This window comes from Anolis sagrei, chromosome 2 (assembly GCF_037176765.1).
Source record: "Anolis sagrei isolate rAnoSag1 chromosome 2, rAnoSag1.mat, whole genome shotgun sequence".
Classification (NCBI taxonomy): domain Eukaryota; kingdom Metazoa; phylum Chordata; class Lepidosauria; order Squamata; family Dactyloidae; genus Anolis; species Anolis sagrei.
Window position 1 is genome coordinate 76865629 of NC_090022.1, and position 23574 is coordinate 76889202.

The window sequence follows — 23574 nt, forward strand, 5'->3', positions numbered from 1 at the left end:
TCTTACTGCAGTCAAACAAGAAAGGAAGAGATATTCACACAAAACCATGGTACGGCGGTAGAGGCATGTCATGCAAGAAACACAACACAACCTCTCTGAACATTTCTACCCCCTCCTCCACCCTCTCCAAAGTCTTACTGGTCTTCCAGGTAGTAATCTCCATAATCAGGCACAGGGTTGCTTTGGGGTGGAGCCTTCACCTCAGGGGGATGAGCATCAACCCTGAGCCCAGGGACAGCAGGAGAATAAGAGAAAAGAAGACAGGTCAAGTAAGAAATGCCATCCCCTTTCACAGGACAACAGAGATGAAAGGTGACATATTGGCTGCTGCTCACAGGAAAAGTTAATGGAAGTGGTGGCGGCAGTAGCAGCTTGTCTGTGCCGTGAAGAAGACAAACCACACAGCCAAATTTAGCACCACTTCCTCTCCGTTATCTAGGTCAGGCAGTTACAGCTATAGAGCTGATGACTGTATCCATATCAGACTATCCCGCTCCAGAGGAAGTGCCTGAAAACTCCCTCAAACCAAACATGCAACAACCCTCCGCCTCAGGGCAGCAACCATGTCCCAACCAGCTCCTTCCCAAGAATGCCTAGGCCTTTTCACCCCAGGCTAGCCACCAGGGAACTATAAGCATGCCGACATTCAGATGAGACACCTGGCACAACCCAAAAGTTAGTCTATCCAAGAGGAAATGAATATGGTGCCCTTCTTTTCATGGGAAAGAATGAGACCTTTGCACCCAAGTCCATTACTGGCCTTGAAATGGCTTTGTCTTCTCCTTCCCTCCTCCTACATACAGGCACATGTAGGTGTTTGAGGGGATGGGGGAAGAATCCTGATCCCTTTCAACTACAGTTATTTCCTCCAGTGGGGCAAGACAGGAAGTGAGAAATCAGTGAAGTCAGAAGCATGACAGGGAATTAGAAGACTTCTCCAGGTGTCAACAGGATTTACAACATGCAAGCAACTACTCCTAAGACAAGCACGTAAGTTACAGACCAGCCATAAAGCGTACTGACTTTTCAGGTTTCTGCACCTGAGAAAGAGAGAGAAAAGATGGGAAGAGAAAAAGAGAGACAGACAAGACAGGAAAGACAATGACAAGTTAGAGCCATAAGGCAATGGTATAGATTTTTCCATTTTCCAGTCAACCAGCCATATTCCCCAAACTTTGACTTTCAGATTGCTGCATGACAATCTCCACTACTCCCAGCTATTTCAGTCATGTTATGCTGATCATGGATGATAGGAGATTTAGTTAAAATACATTTGGAAGATGTTAGGGAACACATGCTATAAAAACATTTTTAAATGCCTAAAATTCAAATATCTAAAATATTTACAGGTACATTACAAGGCTTCAGTGAGCTTCTGTTGAAGAAAAGAAAGAAATGTCCAAATGAGGCAATCTCTTAGTCCAAAGAGTTCCTATTTGCTTACATTCCAATCCCCATTCTCCAAAAATCTACAAACAGACCCCAGGCAGGGATTTTCACACTTGACAGGGATTATCAGAGAACTAAGCACCACCACTATTTCTGATGCATTGGTCTGAGGTTTCTGGCTGGCAAGACCATTGAGTGCAGGCCAATAACAGGCACAGTACAGAGCTTGGGATGGCAGCTGGGAGATTTCAAGAATAGTAGACTGAAAAAGTAACTTCCCCATATTCTGGCATAGTGCATATAAGGGTGTGTGTGTCAGAGTTGTCCTGAAGATCACCTAGCACAGCACAAGCCTGAAGAGAAGCTGCCAATGCCACCTCAACGCACCACATGAAAGGAGTCACCAAAAGCAGTGCTATTTTCAGCAGCATGTAAAAGCCTAAAAAGGCTCCCACCCACTCACATGCAGTCAAGCATTCAGGGCAGATTTTCAGCCACAAGAAGCCCATCTTGGCAGAAAAAGAGCTGCTCAGGCCTGCCTATTAGAAGGTGAGTACATTAAACTAAAGCAAGCCTGCCTGCCCACACTGCATTCCCCTAGGGCAAAAGAGGGGCTCTGGGTCACTAAGAAGGCATGCAGTGTAGGTAACATTTCCTGCCTGTATGGCCCAGGATGAGATGGTCAAAGATAATGTGCTAGGCGTCCTTTGTTGACTGGTCACCATTCCCTTTTCATACCCTTGTGGTCCCATTTTGTGGAAATTTTGCAGATACAATATTTGCTGCATCTATGTATTTGTTAAACAAAGGTTTGAAGGCACCCCCAGGACGGTTCCTCTCTCTACACACAACAGCAAGGAGGAGGGGGATGACAAAAAGTAAAACAAAAGCTAAGGATGACAGCTTTGGAAACAACCTCCCACCCAAAGAACCCATAAAAAGCCTGGAGTGGGTAGAAAAGACATGAATAGCTTTGGAGTCTGACCCAAAGGGATGGTGGGATTTGAAGCCTGCCATTCAGCATCTCACCTGGCTGGAAAGGTCCTGAGAAGAACTGAGCAAGAGGTTCTGTCTTCCAGTTTAGGGTGGCTAACTATATTGTAGCTTGCCAGGCTGGACAAGGAGGTGGAGAAACATCCACTCACTTCCAATCCTCATACCAATCCCCAAGGAGAAAACAAAACACATGGATGCGGGTCTTTGACTACAGAATATATTAAGAATGTAAGATCTTCAGCTAAGACCTCTAAAGCCCCAAGAGATCCTTGGATGTGCCACCATATTCTCAACTGCTTCTTATGAAATACATTCAAAATAAGTGAAACCTGGTAATATATGAGCTGATGCAACAAGGCAGCAAAGCTAATGACTTTGCTTTCAATCAGGCATTCAGGAGAAAACATCACATCCAATATGGTCTTTGTTGAATGCAAGCACTGCAATATTATCTGCAGCCATCAGAGGTCACTGCAACACCAAATGTTTTATATGGCCACATATTTTGCTGTGAAGGGGTGCGCCACCCACACCCACCCATGATAAAGACACGCGTGCAGACACACAAGTGGGCAGGGTAGCATGAGATGGTATTCTGCAGTGAGATCATCCCAACCCACCTCACCGTCACCCATCATAGTCCAGGGTTCTAGAAGCCCAGCAACATACCCATTGTGCTGTGTGGTGCAGACAGATGCAGAGGGTGTGTACAGCACTGGTTTCGTCACTGGCCCAGGCTGACAGTTTGGAGCAGAGATAACTCCAAAAGGCCGGGCTGTTTTGTTGAGGGCAGAACTGGGAGTGAAGTTATACTTCGGGGGTTCAGAGGAAGGAAGTGCATCCTGAGCGGAAGACAAAAACACACAACACCCAAGCTGATGCAACAAGGCAGCATGCAAGAGCACCAGGCTACCAGGGGATGCCATGGTGTCCTAGAGAGAAGCTAGGCTGCTTTCACAATATTTTTTGAGCTTCAAGGCAAGAAGTGTTCTTGTCAAAGCAACAGCCACAACTATGAAAACACCCCTGACTGGCAGGAGCCAAGACTTATGCTAATGCCTTGGATTTGTGCCCCATACCTACTACAAAGACATGCCATCTTGCGTTCCTTGTTCAGCACCATCCATTTGCAAAGTGGAAGTGTACTAGAACTGCCCCAGGAGTGTCTCTGGAGAATGGTAGGGGTTTCAGAAAGGACATGCCTCGCCTCTCTTCCAGCCTTGGAAGAAGGACAGGCAAAGCAGTCTACATGCTGTGCCACTGTGCAGAAAATCCATGCATTTCCCTTCCTGGCCCACTCCATGCCACGAGTAACTGCTGTCGTTCACTAAACAAACTGAGCTGCAGGGATACTTCCTAACTCAAACAAAATGTCGAGGAAGCCCTCCTTCCCCACTATCTTGAACCAGATCAGGTGGATGGAATTTCTTTGCTCCCTTTGCAAGGATATATACTTACAGACCAGGCAGGGAAAGTGGAAGAAGAAGATGATGACAATTATTATTATTATTATTATTATTATTAATATTATTATTATTATCAACTTTATTTATACCCTATCTTTCTCCCTGAGGGGACTCAAGGTGGCTAACAAGCACACACCTGGATCAATATGCTTCTCCAATGAGGTAAGTAAGGCCAAGATCATCTCCAGCTTACTGTGGATCAGGATGACTATGTTTCTTACTCTGATCCCTATTTGTACCCCCTGTTTTCTGGGCAGCCTGTGGCACAATCAAGTGGATGGGCCACTCACAAGGAATAAAGATTTTGAGGAGAGGCAACCCTTTAGTTCAAATCCAGAACAAGAGAAACAGCATTTCCAGGCTGGAACTAATGGTGCCTGGATAGCTCCAAAGAAGGTTTGCAGAAATACAGGATGCCACCAAATGCAAGTAAGAAGGAAAATGCTGGGTGCCTAGGAAAAATATCATTTGGAAACTGCAATCATGTCAACAAGTTTGAAGCTGCACATTATTTACCTGGTTAACTGAATAGGAATGTCTGCCCCAGGCTTAAAAGAAAACTCACTGTAAGTCTTTGAAGCCTAAAGCAGTTATGCCTGTTATTCTTTTCTTTTCTTTTTTACTGAAGAGACAGCACTACTGGGATTAAAATATTCCCCTGAACAAGGCAGTTGCTACCTATTGGTGATCCTCTTTTTTTGCACTGAACAGTCAAAGTGGATCAAGAGAGTGGTCTCACCCAGCAATGTTTCAGGGCTACTGCCTAGTTATATTGCTGAGAAAATGAATACCAACGAAGAAGAGGAGCACGTACCTTCTGAGGTTTGCCCAGGAGGTTCTGGATTCTGCAAAATAAAAGTTGCTGTTAGCCAAAGGCAGGAACTGTTCTGCTACATAGCCTCAGGGAAAGATTTCTGCAAGTCAGATACTTGGTGCACTAGATCTGCAAAAGCAGGCAGAGACAATTCTTGTGTAAAACGGCTAGAGCAACTCCAAGTGAGCAGCCTGGTCCTTTCACACAGTAAGGAATCAAGAAAGTAGCAGAAGATACTTTTAACACAGGTGTGAAAAACCTTTTGCCCTCCAGATGTTGTGGAACTGCAACTCTATTATGCCTCATCACTGGCTATGCTGACTAACGTTAATGGGAGTTGCAGTTTAGCAATATCATTCTAGAGCAAGGGTTCTCAAACCTTTTCAGCCACAGAGTCCTTTTGAAAACAAGAATCCCAAGAAATGTTAATATTATATTATATTATATTATATTATATTATATTATATTATATTATAGGCATGGGCAAACATTTTGACCAACATAAACTTATCAGTGGAAGACCCCAGGTGGCATCCAATCCAATCATCTTCTGCCATGCAAGAAAAACACAATCAAAGCACCCCCAACAGATGGCTATCCAGCCTTGTAATAATAATGATAACGACAACAAAAACAGAAACCCCAGAGGCCATCCAGTCCAACTCTCTTCTGCCATGTAGGAAAAGCACAAAGCACCCCCTAAGCATTGAGAGGGAAATAGGGTTTTTGAAGCAAGCAAGGTAAAAGGGAAAGATCTGGGAGGCAAGGAAGGTGAAGAAAAAAGGCTTTTGACAGTGAGAGAAGCAAACAAAAAAGGCTTTTGGGGGCAAGGATCAGGAAGGAAAGCTTGGAGGGGAAGAAGTAGGAGGAGAGGAGAACAGCGGAGCCACTCAGTATGCTTTGAGGAGCCCCAAGGGCTCCGTGGAGCACACTTTGAGAACCACTGTTCTAGAGGGTCACAAGTTGCCTGTAACAGCTCTGTGAAATTCAGGGTTGAGGAAACACATGAAATGAAAGATTAAAAAACTCTTTGGAGCAAACTGTTCTTATTCCAACATTCTCCTTGCTCTAAAATTACACTATTTGTCCATCTGTCCAGAAATTCTCCTGGTCCTCAGATCATTCTCTGGCAGATAGTCAGTCCTCAGTTATCACTAATTTTATAGCACTGTGGTGTCCACTTTAACTGCCATGGCTTCATCCTATATTGAATTCTGGGAACTGTTTTTTGAGAAGGCATTAAAGGAACTCTCTGGCTGAGAATCCTAAATAGCCCTCCCTCAACTACAAACTCCGGGAACCCATAGGATGCAGCCATGGGAATTAAAGTGGGGTCACAGTATTATAACTGTGTACTAGAGGAAAGGGTTTTGAGTTTGCCTGTCGTACAGTGAAGGAGCCAATAAAGTGGCACTCAGATGAAATTTGAATTGATCCAATACACAGTTCTCCTCCACTCGCCCCATGAGAGATCATTCCTTTTTAGAGCATTACAAAGTCGCTGGACCCTGTGGTCACACAAAGTACATACGACCAGTATTTTAGTCACTGATATTTAAATGGGAAGCGTCCAATGGTGGCTATTCTCTTTTGAAAAAAATGCACCCCAGGATGGTTTTATGGAACCAAAATTGGCCCTTTTGTAACTTTGTTTCATTCTGAAAGTGGCGGGCCTGTAGAGCAGGTCCAAGGGGTGGAAAATTGCCCCTGGACCTAACCTACCCTGCCTTGAAGTAATTTGGTGCCCAGCTGTTAAGGTATTTCAAGCTCAATATCAGCACTTGAAAATGGAGCTGTAATTCAAAGGCAATGAATGCTGCTAATGTAGACAATCAGTGTAATGTACTCAAATGGCTGAGCACCAAACAAAGCATCTGCGTTGGTCGCTGTTTCCAAGACACTTTCAAAGAAGCCCAACAGAGTGCATTGCATTAGTTCGGAAAGGTTTTGTTGGTTTTTGCCAACCCAAATTCATTTTGTCGGCCATGTTTCTATACTGATCTGCTTTATTCTCTTAAGTGGCAGGTAAAATGCCCACCTGTACAATTTTGTATGCTGCTTCTTATTTTAATTCCACAGCTCAGACTTCAAAATTAAAATGGACACTTTGCCCCAAAGTTGTATAAAGTCATTCTGTTATGATACTTTCAGTGGTGGTGTCCTTTTCTACAAAAGAGTATACACCAGGCACCCGGGCCACCATAATGATGCAGGAAAACTAACTTGTTTGTCAGACTCTAGTTAAGTCATAAGGCATGATATCAGTGACTATGGGATTTTCATTTTGCACACATTGAGTTGCTTATAATGCCGAACAGACTTGGCTTATTTCTATAATTTTATGGACACCCCAGATAACATTTCTACTTATATCCCTCCTGCGTCTCCACACCATTTCTCTTGTCTTTTAATGTGCTTTATTTTTTAAAAATCAACAAAAGAAGTAGTGGGATAGCTATACAGAGTCTTGTGATGCCCAGCATTTAACAGACCTCTGTCTGGAAGCACTTGATGGCTAAGTTATTAAGTATTTTACCTGAAATAATCTAATCAGCTCGATAATCACACAAACAGTGACAATTAAGTGACAATCAAATTTCTCTTCTCTTCATAAGTCTTTATCTTTGGGGGAATCTTCAGTTCTGGCCTGGAAATTTAAACCCTCTGCCTTAAATTGTCTACCCTAGGTTTCCTTGATTTTACTGTTAACAAGGTGACAAACTCTCTGGACTAAAATACAAAAGAATACATAGATATGTTTATAGTGGATACCTGTGAAAATCTAGATTTAAACTTGCAGCAATGTAATGGAAGTTTTCTTTCTGTTAAATGGCAATGTGAAAAATAGTTAGCTCATTGCTCTATCAGAGTTTGAGACAGTGTTTGGATTCTGACTTCCACAATTTCTTAGCCAATATGGGTATAGACCATGCTAGCTGGGAGATTCTGGGAACTGAGATTGAAAAGGCAATTGTTCCAAGCTCTTTGCTCTTCTGCATTAAGTAACTCCAAGGCTTGGGTCTGAGTCTAAAAAGGGAATTATGGTCTGGGTCAACTTTTGCTTTTGCAGAGCATACCATTCTCCTAAAAGCACCACTAAAAGCATTCATCTCCTAAAGTTTTAGTGACAATCTCTTACCTGCTTAAGCTGAGGGAAAGCTTATCCCCACAGGCACGGATCTTGTTCTGTGCTTCAATGTGGGTCATGGTACTGGTGTTCTCTCCATCAATGCTTAGCACCCAGTCACCTACTCCCACACCCATCTGGGCTGCCTTACCTCCAGGCGTAAGCTGTAAGGGAGGAAGAAGATGAGGATTCAGTTATACAGGCTGGTTCCCAACATGTAAAGACAAAGTTGGCAGCAAGCATTCCCTACCCGGAATTGCCACTATGCTCAATGGAGCAAGATCAGGAGAATTGAAGTCACAAGGAGTTTAATTTCCCACAATTCTGCTGTAATTCCTATATAGTCTGATGGTCTTATTATTGGACTAAGACTGGAAAGAATTGTGTTCAAATTCAGCACTGCATGCTGCTTTGAACTCTTTGGAAAAAGCCTGATTAAAAAGATACAAATAATAATAGTAGTCTGAATTCAAACTGACAGTTTTGGAGCACAATACTCCTGACCTCACGATCATGGAAAAAACAAAGTATGAATTGTTGATTCTGCAATCCCAGGTGACAGAAGAATTCATAAGAAGCAACTGGCAAAGCTTACACAATATGAGGATTTAAAGACGGAACTGCAAAGACTCTGGCACAAGGCAGTAAAAGTGGTCCCAGTGATCTACACACTGGGTACAGAGCCTAAAAACCTTGGCCTGCACTTAAAAACAATCGGTGCTGACAAAATGACCATCTGTCAGCTGCAAAAGGCCACTCTACTCAGATCTGCACACATTATTCACTTATACATCACACAGTTCTAGACACTTGGGAAGTGTCCAGTGAGTGATTGAATACAAAAGCCAGCATAGTGATCTTGTTTGCTGTGAACTAATCTTGTTGTGTATCAAATAATAATAATAATAATGAGACCTTATTTATACCCAGCCACCATCTCCCTGAAGGGACTTAGGACGGCTTACATAATAGCACACACAAATACACATATAGAGCATACAATAAAGCTATGCATCTCAGGTATGGTAACAGTAACTGGTCTGGATGTGAAAGATCAAGGCCCAAGACTTGCTCAACCACAAAGTTCACTGGGTTCCACTGACAAATTCTCTAACTCTGCCTCCAACTGGGTGCCTCTGGGCAAGGTCTCTAACTTTGTAAGAAAGCTGTCAAGTCCCTACATGAATTCTTAAATTGCAAAAAAAAAAATTACAGGATTCCAAGGGCCAAAATACTCCAAAACCGTCCACATGAGTGACTGAAATAGTGACATCTTCTCTTTTTCAATAATCACAAACGTTGTATCATGCACATTATTAATATTAAGTATAAAATTATCTTCAGGTTATGTGTATGATGTATATGAAACATAAACAAATTTCATGTTTAGGCTTGAGTCCCTTCTCCAAGATATCATATTATGTATATATCATTATCGAAGTATTCCAAAATCCAAAACAAAATTGAATGATCAAGCACTCTTTCGGTAGGCTGAATGCAAATGTGCCTCTATCATGGTGCCCCTTTCTTCCTCTCCATATAGCCCTGTGACTATTCACTAAAGAACTTCAGCTAACTACACACATGACCCAAAGTATTTTAGGTCAACACAAAAATGATTACAAGCAACAAAAACACTGCAAGCAAAGATAGCTACGATCAACAAACTGGGATGTCCCAAGAATTACCAAGCATCACATAACACAACAGCAATTCCAAATTGTTGGAATTCTGTCATGGACACCCATATGTATATGTTTCCCTTACATGTGCGGGATACCTTTGGGGGCTGGTGGCAAAGGTTGGAATATGCTTCCGTCCTGTAGAAGGCACAAAGCCATCACCACTTACTGTGGAGGCTCCATCCTCCACAGACAAGCACAAAATGTCTATAGTAGCGCTGAGATCCCTGGTTGACCATGAAAGATCTCAGCACTAATGCCATCATTATATGTCTGGCTCATGGAAGTGTAGGCAGACGCTCCTCTAATCACTATGAAGCACAGAATCGTCATGCAGGCTAGCTTCAGGGGTCTTTCAGTAAGTTGGGGGAGGATATATGGTTCAGCATAGCATAGGCTGGCACACTTTATGCTGAAAGGAAGGTGGATTGAGGCCTATGTATTACACTAGCAGCCCAGCTCCAATGGTACACCAAGGGACCTAGGGTTGGGGACAGGGGGAGAGCAAAGGTATCCAAAGAATATACTCTCATTTTTTTTATTTAAATCCCACATGTACTGCAGTCCTGACACCCTTCTAGCTGTCTTCAAAAATGCAGACTTTCCAGTCCACACAGCTGGTCTCCTCTGTTCTTCCAAGACATTTGATAGCACACTCTGAGAGCTCTTCTGAACCATCAAATCTACTGTCTGCACATCACATTTTCGATTAACACCTTTCTGGCCTTCACTGCTTCCTCCTGAAAGGTGTCAGGAGTAGCTTCTTTCATGGCAACTCATCTGATTGGTTGAGCACACTAGCACATCACCCTTGGCTGAGAATAAACAAGGATAAGAGATTATGTTTTATTTTTGGCACCTCCTTTGGCCACCAGAGGGCGCTGCATGCCAAATCTACCAGAAGGACCTCTTTTCTATCTGAGTACTGTATGTGGATTCTCTCCCAACCCTTTACTCCAGGACAAACAGTTTCTACAGGGCTTTGGTACAGGGCTTTCCTGTATTCTTTCCCTATGACCACCCCTTACTTTGTTTTCCAATAAAATCTTTTTAAACTAGACCTAAAGGGTTGCTATGAGTTTGTGTCAAGAGTTCCTTGGAGTTCTGCCACATACTTTTATGCCTCAAAGGGGAACAGGGGAAAGCAAGATATCCCTCTCCAAAGTGAGAGGATGACTCTTAACTGGTTGTTACCAATTCCTTGGCCCAAAACACTGGATTCCTTCTCTGGCTGTGGTTTGGGGGGGGGGGGGGGGAGAGATTCAGGTAACCAATACTACGCAAACTTGAATCATACACAACTGGCTTGTCTCATTATTATTATTATTATTATTATCATTATTATTATTTTACTGACATAAAAACACAGTACGTCACAGCAAACAAGATATATATGCTGGATTTCGTATCACAAAATCACAAGTCGAACACTTCCTAAGCGTCTAGGACTGTGTGATATTTATTATTATTATTATTATTATTATTATTAGAAACACAACAAGATGAGTCCACAGCAAACAAGATCACTCTGCTGGCTGTTGTATTGGATCACATGTCGGACACTTCCCAAGTGTCTAGGACTGTGTGATGTATCGACGAATGATGAGTGCAGATCCCAGTAAGGTGGCCTTCTACAACTGGCAGATGGTAATTTTGTCAGTGCCGATTGTGTTTAAGTGCAAGCCAAGGTCTTTAGGCACTGCACCCAGTATGCCGATCACCTGGCTTGTGCCAGAGTCTTTGCAGTTCAATCTTTAAATCCTTATATCATGTCAGTATTATTATTATTATTATTATTATTATTATTATTATTATTATTTATACCCCACTTTTTATTTCCACAAAAATACTCAAAGTAGCTTAAATTAAAAGCATTTCAATACAATTTAAAATCGACAAATATACAAACATTAAAACAGAATTAAACAGCAATGGTATTACAAAAATTCACAGTTAAAATCCATAAAAACATATTCAAAGTTTAAAACCACAACACCCTCTGACTTGATCTTTAAAATCCTCCTTCCTTAAAAGTCTGCCTAAATAAAATTAAAAAAAGGGACAGCAGGGAGGAGACCATTCTAGCAAAAGCCCTCCTGGCCACTGCCAATACCTGGGCCTCCAGATTCAAAGAGGAGTTCAGGAGGACCCCCAAAATGCGGATTTGTGTCTTCAGGTGGAGCGTAACCCCATTCGGCACAGGCTGGATTCCTATTTCCTAATTTGCCTTGTCTGAATTATGTTTCAGTTTGTTTGCCCTCATCCAGTCAATTACTGATGACAAACACTGGTTATTTATTTATCGTGTCATCAGCAACCATTGTATTACAATTCTAACAGAGCAAAACAAACACAGAGATTAAAAAGAAAAAGAAAAAGAAAAAAAAACCCACACAGATTTTGTAAATTTGGTATTTGGTTAAATGTCCTTTGACCAGTATCTGGCCACTTGGAGTGCCTCTGGGGTTGCCGCAAGAAGGTCCTCCATCGTGCATGTGGCAGGGCTCAGGGTGCATTGCAGCAGGTGGTCAGTGGTTTGTTCTTCTCCGCACTCGCATGCTGAGGATTCCACCCTGTAGCCCCATTTCTTAAGATTGGCTCTGCATCTCGTGGTGCCAGAGCGCAATCTGTTCAGCGCCTTCCAAGTCGCCCAGTCTTCTGAGTGCCCAGGGGGGAGTCTCTCATCTGGTATCACCCATGAATTGAGGTGCTGGGTTTGGGCCTGCCACTTTTGGACTCTCGCTTGCTGGGGTGTTCCAGCGAGTGTCTCTGTAGTTCTAAGAAAACTATGTCTTGATTTAAGTCGTTGACGTGCTGGCTGATACCCAAACAGGGGATGAGCTGGAGATGTCTCTGCCTTGGTCCTTTCACTATTGGCTGCTACTTCCCGGCGGATGTCAGGTGGTGCAATACCGGCTAAGCAGTGTAATTTCTCCAGTGGTGTGGGTCGCAGACACCCCGTGATAATGCGGCATGTCTCATTAAGAGCCACATCCACTGTTTTAGTGTGATGAGATGTGTTCCACACTGGGCATGCATACTCAGCAGCAGAGTAGCATAGCGCAAGGGCAGATGTCTTCACTGTGTCTGGTTGTGATCCCCAGGTTGTGCCAGTCAGCTTTCGTATGATGTTGTTTCTAGCGCCCACTTTTTGTTTGATGTTCAGGCAGTGCTTCTTGTAGGTCAGAGCACGGTCCAAAGTGACTCCCAGGTATTTGGGTGCGCTGCAATGCTCCAGTGGGATTCCTTCCCAGGTAATCCTCAGAGCTCGGGATGCTTGTCTGTTCTTAAGGTGAAAGGCGCATGTCTGTGTTTTAGATGGATTAGGGATCAGATGGTTTTCCCTGTAATAGGCAGTAAGAGCACCTAGAGCTTCGGAGAGCTTCTGTTCTACCATCTCAAAGCTCCCTGCTTGAGCAGTAATGGCACGATCGTCAGCATAGATGAAACTCTCTGTCCCTTCTGGCAGTGGCTGGTCATTTGTGTAGATGTTGAACATGGATGGAGCAAGCACGCTCCCCTGAGGCAGGCCGTTCTTCTGTTTCCGCCATCTGCTTCTCTGGCCCTGGAACTCAACAAAAAAGCTCCTGTTTTGTAGCAGGTTTCCTATGAGGCAGGTGAGGTGGTAGTCCTTTGTGATATTATACATTTTTCTCAGGAGGAGGCGGTGGTTCACAGTATCATAGGCTGCTGACAAGTCTATGAAGACAGCTCCTGTGATCTGCTGCCTTTCAAAGCCATCTTCTATGTGCTGGGTCAGGTTCAGCACTTGCGATGTGCAGCTTTTGCCTTTTCTGAAGCCAGCTTGCTGTGGGATCAGACAGGGGTCTATATTTTCCATAATTCTATGCAAAATAAGTCTCTCCAGAACTTTGTAGAGGTGGCACAACAGGGAGATTGGTCTGTAGCTTTTTGGGTCATTACGGTCTTTGCCTGGCTTCAAGATGGCGATGACTCTTGCTTTCCTCCAGATTTTGGGGATCTGACAGGATGCAGTGCAGTTGTTCATCAGCTCCAGCAGCCAGCGCCTTGCTTTTGGACCAAAGTTCTTGATTTGTTCCATCCGTAGATCATCCAAGCCAGCTGCTTTGCCATTCTTACATTTGTTGAGAGCCATGTCCAATTCAGTAGATGTAAAGGGTTCATGGAGGTTGTTGTTCTCAATCTCTGGTTGTCTGGCTATTGGTTTCTTTCCTACTTTGGTGGCAAGGTTGGGTTTCCCATTCTTCAAGAGTTGGTGTGCTATCTGATCTGCCTTTATGTTGGCATGGGTATTAGTTTGTGAGGGATCGTTGCTCAGCCGTCTCAGCAGCCTCCACGCCTTCTGGCTGCTCCTGCCCATGTCGACCTCTGTGATCAACTTGATCCACTGTTCTTTCTTGGCTTCAGAGATGGAGGACACAATGCTCTGCGCTGCCTGAAGAGTCTGCTCACTGAATGGGTCTTCGTTGTGGAGCCTGTAATAGTTTTCCAACAAGGCAGCTGTTTCAGGAGTAATGCCCTGGAGGTAGTGGGTTCTGCAGCCTCTCGGTATGGAGGCCCGTGAGCAGGTTTTCACTATTTCAATAAAATGTTCGTATTCCTCAGGGACTGGCGCGACCGATGTGATCATGTCGTCTAACATGTCTGAGAATTTAGTCCAATCTGCCTTTCTGAAGTTGTATCTTCGTTTAAATCGAACTTCCTGAGGCCTTATTGTTGGGAACAGTTGGCATATTATTGGTCGGTGCTGTGTGTTTGGGATTGGTGGTCCCACTGATTTGGTGCATTGCTGTACGATGCTGTCGCTCACAAATAAGAGGTCTGGGTTATAACCTCGGTGCCATCTCCCGCTGTTGTAGGATGGTGGGAGCTTGCTATCATGGATGAGTGATAGTTTGTGCAGTTCAGACCAGGACAGGACAGCCTCTCCATTTCTGTCCTCTTGGGCATAGCCCCATACATGGCTATGGCTGTTGAAGTCACCAATTACTACCGCCCTTTGGTGCCTGTCAAAGTTCTCGGGGGAGGAGAAGCAGAAATCTTCATTTGGGGGCTTGTACACAGAGGTGATGGTGATGTTATTAAGCTCTACTGTTATAACCTCGATATTGTTTTCTTCAGTGTTGTGGGCACTGCTGACTTGGAGGCCTGGTTTGACAAAGACAGCACTTCCATACTGCGCATGTGGTCTTTCCGCTACTAGGATCATTCCTGGCACTTTGGGTCGTTTCTGTCGTTCATCCCTGTGTGTTTCTTGGACACACAGCACGTCACATTTCTTATCTCGGCACAGTTCATAGAGCAGTTGTTCTTTGGCAGCTGACATGCCTTCGATGTTGATTGCGATTATTGTCATGGTTGGTCCTGAAAAGGACCGTTGGTTGTTTTGCTTCCTTGTTTGCATGCTTCAAGTCGTCTCTGGTTGCTTCTGGGTTGAGAGAATTGGCCGTCTACGAAGACGTTGCCCAGGGGACGCCCGGATGTCTTGCAATCCTGCGAGGAGGCTTCTCTCATGTCCCCCACAAACACTGGTTTAGAGTCAGGACAGGGTCCTTGGCTTTAGGTGGGAAGGAATAGTAAAGTTAGGTGTAATCTGCATATAGGTGGCACTACACTCCAAAACTCCAGATGACCTCTCCCAGTAGTTTGTTAGTCCCCAAGTTACTAACAAGATAGGTTCTGTAGATTTGGTTTTAAGTTGAATTTGTATATAAGTTGGAACAGGAATACATTTTTAAAGTGTAATTCCTGACATCCATCCATCCATCCATCCATCTAGGGACATTAGATCGGCTCCCTCCCTTTTGACTTTTCCGAAAGAAAGTCAAAACCTGGCTGTTTGAGCAGGCATTTGAAAAGGCAGTGTAACAGACATAGGATTATGGAACAACTGGACTATGAGACTGGATTACGTTTTTATCTAGGAGACGAAATAATTTGTTTTTATTAATTGTTATGGTCTTAATTGATATGTTAATGCTTTTAAATGTTCTTATGATGTTGTTGGCATTGAATTGTTGCCTTGTGAACCGCCTCAAGTCGCCTGCAGGCTGAGAGGGGTGGTATACAAATGTAGCAAATAAATAAATAAATGTCTTTTGGCTTTGAATAGTATAGGAAAGGGCGAACACCCCTGTTGTGTTTGTTTTGCTGTCTGTGCCCCTGTTCAGAAGATTTCACCTCACTTTCTGTCCCTGTGATAACTGCATTTTGAAAGAAATGGTTTGTTGTGGAAACAAGGTTTGGTGATAAAGCTTCAGTGGAGACCCCTTTTACCCATGATAACTCTTTCAGGAATGAATTTTTGTTCTGAGGAATAGATTTCTCTTACTTCCTATTGTCTCACCCCTGTTTGCAGCCATGAGTTGGATGTTTATAACTCGGGAAATGCCTGTATGTTGAATAGCATGGGGGATAAAAGAACCCCAGAGAACCCCACAGGACAATGGATAGGGGTTTGCACAGGAGTTCACCAGCACCACCTTCTGGTTACAGCCTTCCAGGAAGGAACAGAGTCACTGTAGTAAAATTGTGTGCCTTATATAAAATGGCAAAATGAAAGTTTGCTTTCTGGGGAAAAAAATCAAACTGTGGATAAAAAAAAATAAACGATTATGGAGGACAACCTGTATGTATATATGTATGTGTGTGTATAGACTACAAAAACAATTTAAAATAAAGACAAACAGAAGCGCTCAAAAACAAGAAAGGAAAAAGTAGCATAAACCGAGTTCAATCAAAATTTAAGTATAAATATATACATGGTTGGAGGAAGTAAGAGGTATCTGTACTATATTTTTATGAGTACAAAAATGTGAATTTACATCAAGTGCTGTTTTTCCCATGACTGCACAGACAAGTTGCATCAAGTAGAAATTCCTTCAGTTTTAGCTGGCAATGAGAAGCATTCCCCCACCCCCTCCACTGACTTCTTTGCATCTGGTCATCTTACTGAGATTCACAGCAAAAAGTTGAGCAATGGCTGCTCTTTTACAGTGCAATAAAAACAAATTATCTGAAAGACACAGAGCCTCTAAGAGAGTTTAGACTTGCTGATGAATGCACCAGACAGAACAAGCTAAATGTAACTTTCATGCTGTCAGCTACTGACCCAAATTGCCCTCCTTGGGCCTGTCAGCTGGAACATGCCGATTCTCACTGTACTCCATAGTGCATCTATAGATATTCTTGTCCTTTAGTTATTAATATTCACATGATTCAGTTATGAAAAGCAAGTAAGGGGGGGGGGGGAAGCCTTGCCTAGCAAGCATGTGCATATAGGACATAAAATGTTTTGCTTTTGTTTTTGTCTTTTCTTTACATCCCTCCAATATTTTTTGTGTGTGGATGCAGCTCTCTGTACTTTGGTGGACAGGTAGAATTAAAACTCTGAGTGATTCACTTAGAGATTAATGATGACAGTAAAAAACAACTTCTCCAAAAGACACTCAAAGATATGCGGTTGCATCTACACTGTAGACTTAATGCGGTCTGATACCACTGTAACTGCAATGGTTCAATGCTATGGAATCCTGGGAGCTGTAGCTTGGTGAAACACCAGCTCTATTGTTCAGAGAAGGCTGAAGACCTTATAAAACTACTATTCGCAAAATCCCAGAACACTGAATTGTGACATATAAAGTGTGTCAAACGGTGTAGATCAGACCTGCATATCTCGGAAGTAGGTTGGGGCAAAATAAAAGAGTTTTTAGAGCCTCACCAAACCACAACTTCCAGGATTCCATAGCACTGAGCCATGACCATTAAAGTGGTGCCAAACGGCATTGATTCTACAGTGTAGATGTACAATGTCTTTGAATTTTACTAAAATGGTTAGTCTTTCAGACGTCACAAGATTTCTGGAGATTTTTCAGCAGATTTTTTTTAGCATTCTCCACTTTGGTGGCTTTGTCCCTTCTTTCTCTTTGATCCAAGATCTAACTATTTCCACGCTCTGTCTGGATCTCAGCAACTTCCTCCGCCCAAATCTGCCTCTTGGAGCAGGAGAGGGCTGGCAGTGGCTCCATCTTCTGCTTGCTTCATGCTGTTCATTCCTGTAGCTGAGTAAGACACCAGGGCTCACAGAGGGAGCACGGCTGCTGTGGCCTCAGCAATGTCCAAGTGCACTGGCTCTCCTCAACTCACAACTTCCCTGTAACCACTGCATCTGCCTCTCCAGCACCACTTGCTCTCCAAAGGGCAATCCAGACTCTGCACTGACATTTCCTGGGCTAAGAAAAGGCAGCTGCAGAAGGGGTACCAGTGAGATTGGCTTCCTCTTCAGACCACACCAAACCCTTTTCAGGCTGCAAGCAACCAGCGGGCCACATGTTGTGCAAGTCTGATGTAGATATACCCTAATTTAACTAAAGTTCACAGAATCTCAGTCAGTATACCCAGTGCAAGTTGCAGTTCAAAACAAGTAAAGCTTCCAAGCTCTGGTTTTACCTAGTAACGTTTTCTGTTGCGTCTCCAATAATTCATTGTACAAAGCTAGTAGGAATAGCTGCTTCAGGCAGCCCAGAATGGGAACAGAAAGGCATAGAGTTAGATTGACCAATTTATTTGTTTATGTTTATTTATATCCCGTTTTCTCTCCATATGGAGATTCAAAGCGGCTCACAATAAAAGCACTGCAATACAATGTCATATTTTAAGATACAGCTACAAGACCTTCGGAATTTAATTTTTAATTGAATATTAGACTGCCTTGAGTCTTTTCCTACCCCCAAACTTGAGGGATTTTTTTTCTAGATCCCCAGATGTCATTGTTCCAAGTCTACCTCACCCTATCGGCTTAAAAAAAAATGTCAGAAGCAAATTGAGAATATACTGCAAGTCACTTCTGGTGTGGGAGAATTGGTCATCTACAAAGACGCTGCCCAGGGGATGCCCGGATGTGTTATCATCCTGTGAGAGGTTTCTTTCATGTCCCCACATGGGAAGCTGGGGCTGACAGATGGGAGCTCACCCCACCTCGCAGGTCAACAGTTCAGCCAACACAAGGGTTTAATCCATTGCACCAACACGGCTCCTATCAGCAATCGCATGTAAACACAAAGAGGTACAACATCAAAAATATCTGAGATGACTTCAGAAAAAAATTAAGTTATAAATGAGGCTTTGAAGAGTTGTCTTGCTTGGAGCAATAGTAGATTATCATTAGACATTTAAACCATTGACTGAGAAGAATAAAACCCCTCCCTTTCCCCAGGCTTGGAAGCTTGTAATGAAAAACTAGAAGTACAAGAGAAGGCCACATTTATTACTTTAGAAACATCATCACTAACAGGGTGTGTTTTCTCTCCTTCCCTGGCAGGACTTTTGTGCATTGAATAGCTGTCTGACAAGCAGAAATACAGGAGGTAAATCTGAACTCTGAGAGAGACAAAGGTTCATCTACCTACTGAATTTGTGTTCATCATAGAGTTTAAAAGTGCAGGAGACCGGTGCATTAAGAGAACAGCTTAGGCAAGGAATGCTCAGAGGTGGTTTTGTCAGTTCCTTCCTCTGAAATGTAGCCTATAGTACCAACTTGCAAGTCCTTCATCCAAGCAATAGCCATGACTGACCCTGCTTCACTTTCAAGATAAGTCGGGATCTGGTGCCTTTAGAGTATGTTACTGGATTCTTAAGGCTTCCAAGCTTCACTTTGAAAACTGGAGCCCAGAGGGCTGACATGACAATAATATTTATTTATTTATTTATTTATTTATTTATAACCTGCCCTCTCTTCCCAAAGGGACTCATGGTAGCACATTCCAAGAGAAAGAATACATAGGAAAGAATGGCGCAACTGGAAGTGCAAGGAAGAAGAAATATGTGATTCTGAAGCTTGACCTTGATTCCTTATGCCCCAGGAAAGTGGCCTGCACTTGACAATATGAACTCTATGAAGCCACTGCCACCTCATCAAAGCTGCTGCTGCACTTAGTCAATTTTTAGATGTCACAGGGCTTTCTGCACTCTCAGTAACAAAACCTGAACAACATAAAAGAAAAGCTGCAGTGCCTTATTTAGAAAGAAAGGGAGAAGCAAAGCCAATATTATGGGCGGTAATGAATGCAGCTTAACTGAGACAGAGAATCAACCTTAGCAAAGGTTGTTTGACTACTGAGTGAGCAGAAGGACCGGTACATCCAGGAGCCTTTGGAAAGGTATCCATCAATGATCAAATATTTACTGCTTTAAGCACAAAAGGTTTTGCAGATAAGTGCAAAGTCTTTCAGTCTACTACATACAGCACAAGAGAGAGACTAACAGGGAAATCCAGCTTTTCTGCAGGCCATCATAATCAGAAATATAATAATTATTAATGATATTAATAAAATATTAACTCAGGTCTCCAGGATCTGAAGAGACACAAGGATCACAATTCTATGAAAATTAAAGGAAGATCTTCAGTACAGACATTTGAGTACCTACAGGCATGATATTTAGAAGTCAAAAGAAGCTTCACTCTACACAATCAATGATGGGGAATAATGTGAACTGCAGTCCAACACTTGAAAGGCCAGATTTCCCCACACTTGATTTATTTAATTTCCACTACAATTGGATTGGATATTGCATTGACATTTGTTGGTGGGATATTTATAGCGTATCTGGGTAAATTTCCTAGGCTACAGATACAAAATCTGCCACTTATAGAACAACTCTTCTGCTACACAAATTCCCATGCTCTATTCAACTGCAACCTACACCTCAGGTCAAAGGAGAAATTTCCAAGCTCTACAAGTAGAATATTGCTGCTGTTGGCATTCAAATGGTTGACACCACAGAAGCACATACTCAATATAACTGGCCCTACATTAGACAGTGAAGTGGCTGGCTCAGGTGCCAAAGTTGAGAGGTGGAAAGAAGGTGTTGTCAGCTAAAAGCCATGCCTATACAAGCCTGCTTTGTGCCCCAAAGCTACTTTTGGATGATGGTGCCCTGTTGCCAATATTGCAAAAATATTCAATTGTTAGTCCTGTAAGCTTCCATACTTTGAAGTGAGAGGATATCTGGTTCTTTGTCTTGAGTTAGTCTTGCAAGTTTTGGTTATCTGATCGCCATTTAATGTTTCCCTTAGAGCAGTGCTATTTAAGGTGGTGAACCATAGACAGTGCCAACTCAAAAGGCATTGGCTCCTGGTCCAATGCGAATTTCCAGGAGAGAAAGGGAATGTGGAATATTGCACTAATATGGTACTATTCTTTGTCACATTGGAGGAAAATGTTGGTCACTCGCATTAAATTATTTGAAAAGCACTGCTCTAGCACTCTCCAGAATAGTAGCTATAGAGATGCTACACAATTCCCCAGTCAATCGTTTGTTTTTAGAGAAACTATGTGACACTCAATTGGCACAGGACTAAGCTAATGTATACAAAATTGCTTTTTAGTTTCCTATTCAGATGCACAACAAAAAGAGTAAGTGCTATGTGTGCCACCAGCCACAAATCCCATCTTTATTTGGCATTAACAATATGCAACTTCATGAAAGCCAACAAATATTTCTCATAGATCCAGTGGAAGATCCATGCATGTAACTTTGCAGAAGAGAATGAAGCCATTCTGATGAATCCAGTGAGGCAGTGGCCTTTCTGCTTCATTCATCATGAGGCCCATTCTAGGAGAGATGGAAAGAGGACTTTGGGAAGGCTATTATTGTTATTCTCAGAATGCTGGCTCAGGCATTCTGGGAGCCACCATCCAATACAGTAACTTGTCCAAGCTGGGAGAGATTGTTTCTAGCTAAACTTTACTAAACAAGAGGGGCTGAAAGGGGAAAAGCCTAGAGTGAAACAATGCTCTCCCATAACCTAATCCATGTGTCACCCCCATGCCTCTCGGAGCTACAAAGCCACAGGAATTCCTCAAGTCCATATGTCTGCATGGAGAGGGGATGGGGGCAGCAGCTGGCCCACCTTTCTGCAGGCCCACCTCTTCAAGCCATCTCATTCATCTCTTTCTGTCAGTAGACAGAGACATTAGCTCATCAGCAGCAATGCAATACTCACCCTGGGGGGGAGGGAGTTTGGCATTAACCCTGAGCCTTCCTGTTCCCCATCAGTAAAGGAGCAAGGGGGAAATAGCCACACAATCCTACCAATTCACCAACATGAGCTATGTTCTGAGAATGTAAATTCCTGGCTCAGACTCAGTAGTGGGAGGGTCAGCAGAAAGTTAAACTAGAATTCTTGGGTAAAGCAAACCACAAAATCAATACAATGTTCAACAAATGGTTTCTTTAGGATCATTTTACAACACATACACACATCGGTAGAAAATGAATTAAAAGGGCCATGGATTCTAGTCTTCCAATTCAAATCCACAACTTGGGAAAATTACTCTTTGAGACTAGAACTCCACCCAACTTGTAAAACTACCAGGTCCTGTGGATTCTAAGTGTTGTTGCCCAAAAATAACTTTTCAAGGTTCTGCCCAAATCAGATATGGAAAGGAGAGAAGCAAGTGCCAGAGACATTCAATGGTTATTTATGTTCTCTTTCTCCATAGCAAAAGAGTCCCCCAATGGGGAGAAGACAATTGTTCCAGAACCATAAAGGCTTCATGAAAACTTCCTACAAGGAGAAGTAGTTGGAGAAAGCAGCACATTACACATATCTCCTTTTTGGGATCCCCTATCAATATATGTATTCTGAGGTTATCAAATTGCTAAGGATACTAAAAAATGAGAGAGAATCACATTCTGAACTCTGCCAGATACCATCACTGGCTGCCACATTAGCTTCAGGCCAAAAGGAAGCACATTCACTTCTCAGCAGGCTGGTTTGAGATGAAGGGAGTTGTAATCAACTGTTTGGGAGAAGCTGTCCTACAACAGACAAGAAGTTGATTGCCTCATTAGCAGCACCCTCTTTGTCAAAACCAGCCTGGGCCAGAATTTTCAAAGTTTTCAAAGAAGTCTAAAATATCTCCAGGACTCAATCTTCTGTGAACTGCTCAGTATGTGCTTTCTTCAACTGGAGCAATCACATGTTTGAGCAGAGATGCACATGAGGACCAGGTGCTTTGGCCATGCCACTGTGTGACTCGAATCACAAGTCCAGGCACCCACTTTTCTCCCTACCTCAGCTGACACATCCTATTAGATGTTGGGAAGGCCAGGAAAAAGAATATTGCATTCAGGGTGAGAACAAAGGAGTGATTAAATAGCTTGCTGCCATTCCTGGCTCTTTAGGAATGAAGGCTCTTCTCTGGTTTGGACAAGGCATATGCAAAACTCTTCCAAATTCAGCTCAACCAGAACATAAAATACCAAGCATCTGCTCTCAAAACCATTGAGGGCTGGCAAAGCCCACTGGGAGTGTCCAGCAGCAGACTGCTGGCCGTTCCGCTGCCTGCCTCCATGTCTGTGCTGTTGGGCTTGTCTTCCTCTTGTTGAACTAGTGATTTTTACTTGCCTCCCTACGATGTCCCACATTGTCTCCTGCAGATTTGGAACCAGTGTTACCTGCCAATTTCTAAAAGTAATACATAATAATAATAATAATAATAATAATAATAATAATATTTATTGGTGCATTACATTCACAGATTCCCTGGTGACGCAGCAGGTAAACTGAGCTGCTAAACTTGCTGACCAAAAGGTTGGCAGTTCGAATCCAGAGAGCAGGGTGCACTCCCACCATTAGCCCAAGCTTCTGCCAACCTAACAGTTCAAAAACATGCAAATGTGAATAAATCAATAGGTACTGCTCCAGCAGGAAGGTAACAGTGCTCCATGCAGTCATGTTGGCCACATGACCTTGGAGGCGTCTATGGACAATGCCGGCTCTTCGGCTTAGAAATGGAGATGGACATCATCCCACAGAATTGGATACGACTAGACTTAATGTCAGGGGAAACCTTTACCTTACATTCACCTGCAAGTGTGTGGGGGGTTTTTTGTTGTTGTTTCAGGGTTTGAAATTTAGGTGAGCATTACATTTGATAGCACATCAGATTCGAAAAAAATACGGTATAGCACAGAAAAATAACTTTTCCAAGTTCTGGTGAAACTTAGGTGGAAACTGTGGGCTCCTCAAGAATGGAGCAATCAGGTCATGAATTTCTTTTACCTTTTCAGATAGGATAGGAGCTGTAGAATCAGAGAGACAACAGTTGAAAC

The 23574-nt window shown here is 43.0% G+C and overlaps 1 protein-coding gene across 3 annotated transcripts in view; it reads right to left on the reverse strand.

The window, feature by feature from the left end:
• PDLIM7 (PDZ and LIM domain 7) overlaps window positions 1-23574 on the reverse strand; it is a 51006-nt gene that overhangs the window by 15510 nt on the left and 11922 nt on the right. For 2 of the 3 annotated variants that reach the window (XM_060765649.2, XM_060765648.2), the window contains exons 3-6: window positions 7805-7956; window positions 4666-4696; window positions 3055-3227; window positions 139-222 (exon numbers count right to left, since the gene is read on the reverse strand). In XM_060765649.2, coding sequence (XP_060621632.2) covers window positions 139-222; window positions 3055-3227; window positions 4666-4696; window positions 7805-7956 — 440 coding nt within the window. The remainder of the gene's footprint in view (window positions 1-138; window positions 223-3054; window positions 3228-4665; window positions 4697-7804; window positions 7957-23574) is intronic. The other variant, XM_060765647.2, reaches the window with a different exon arrangement.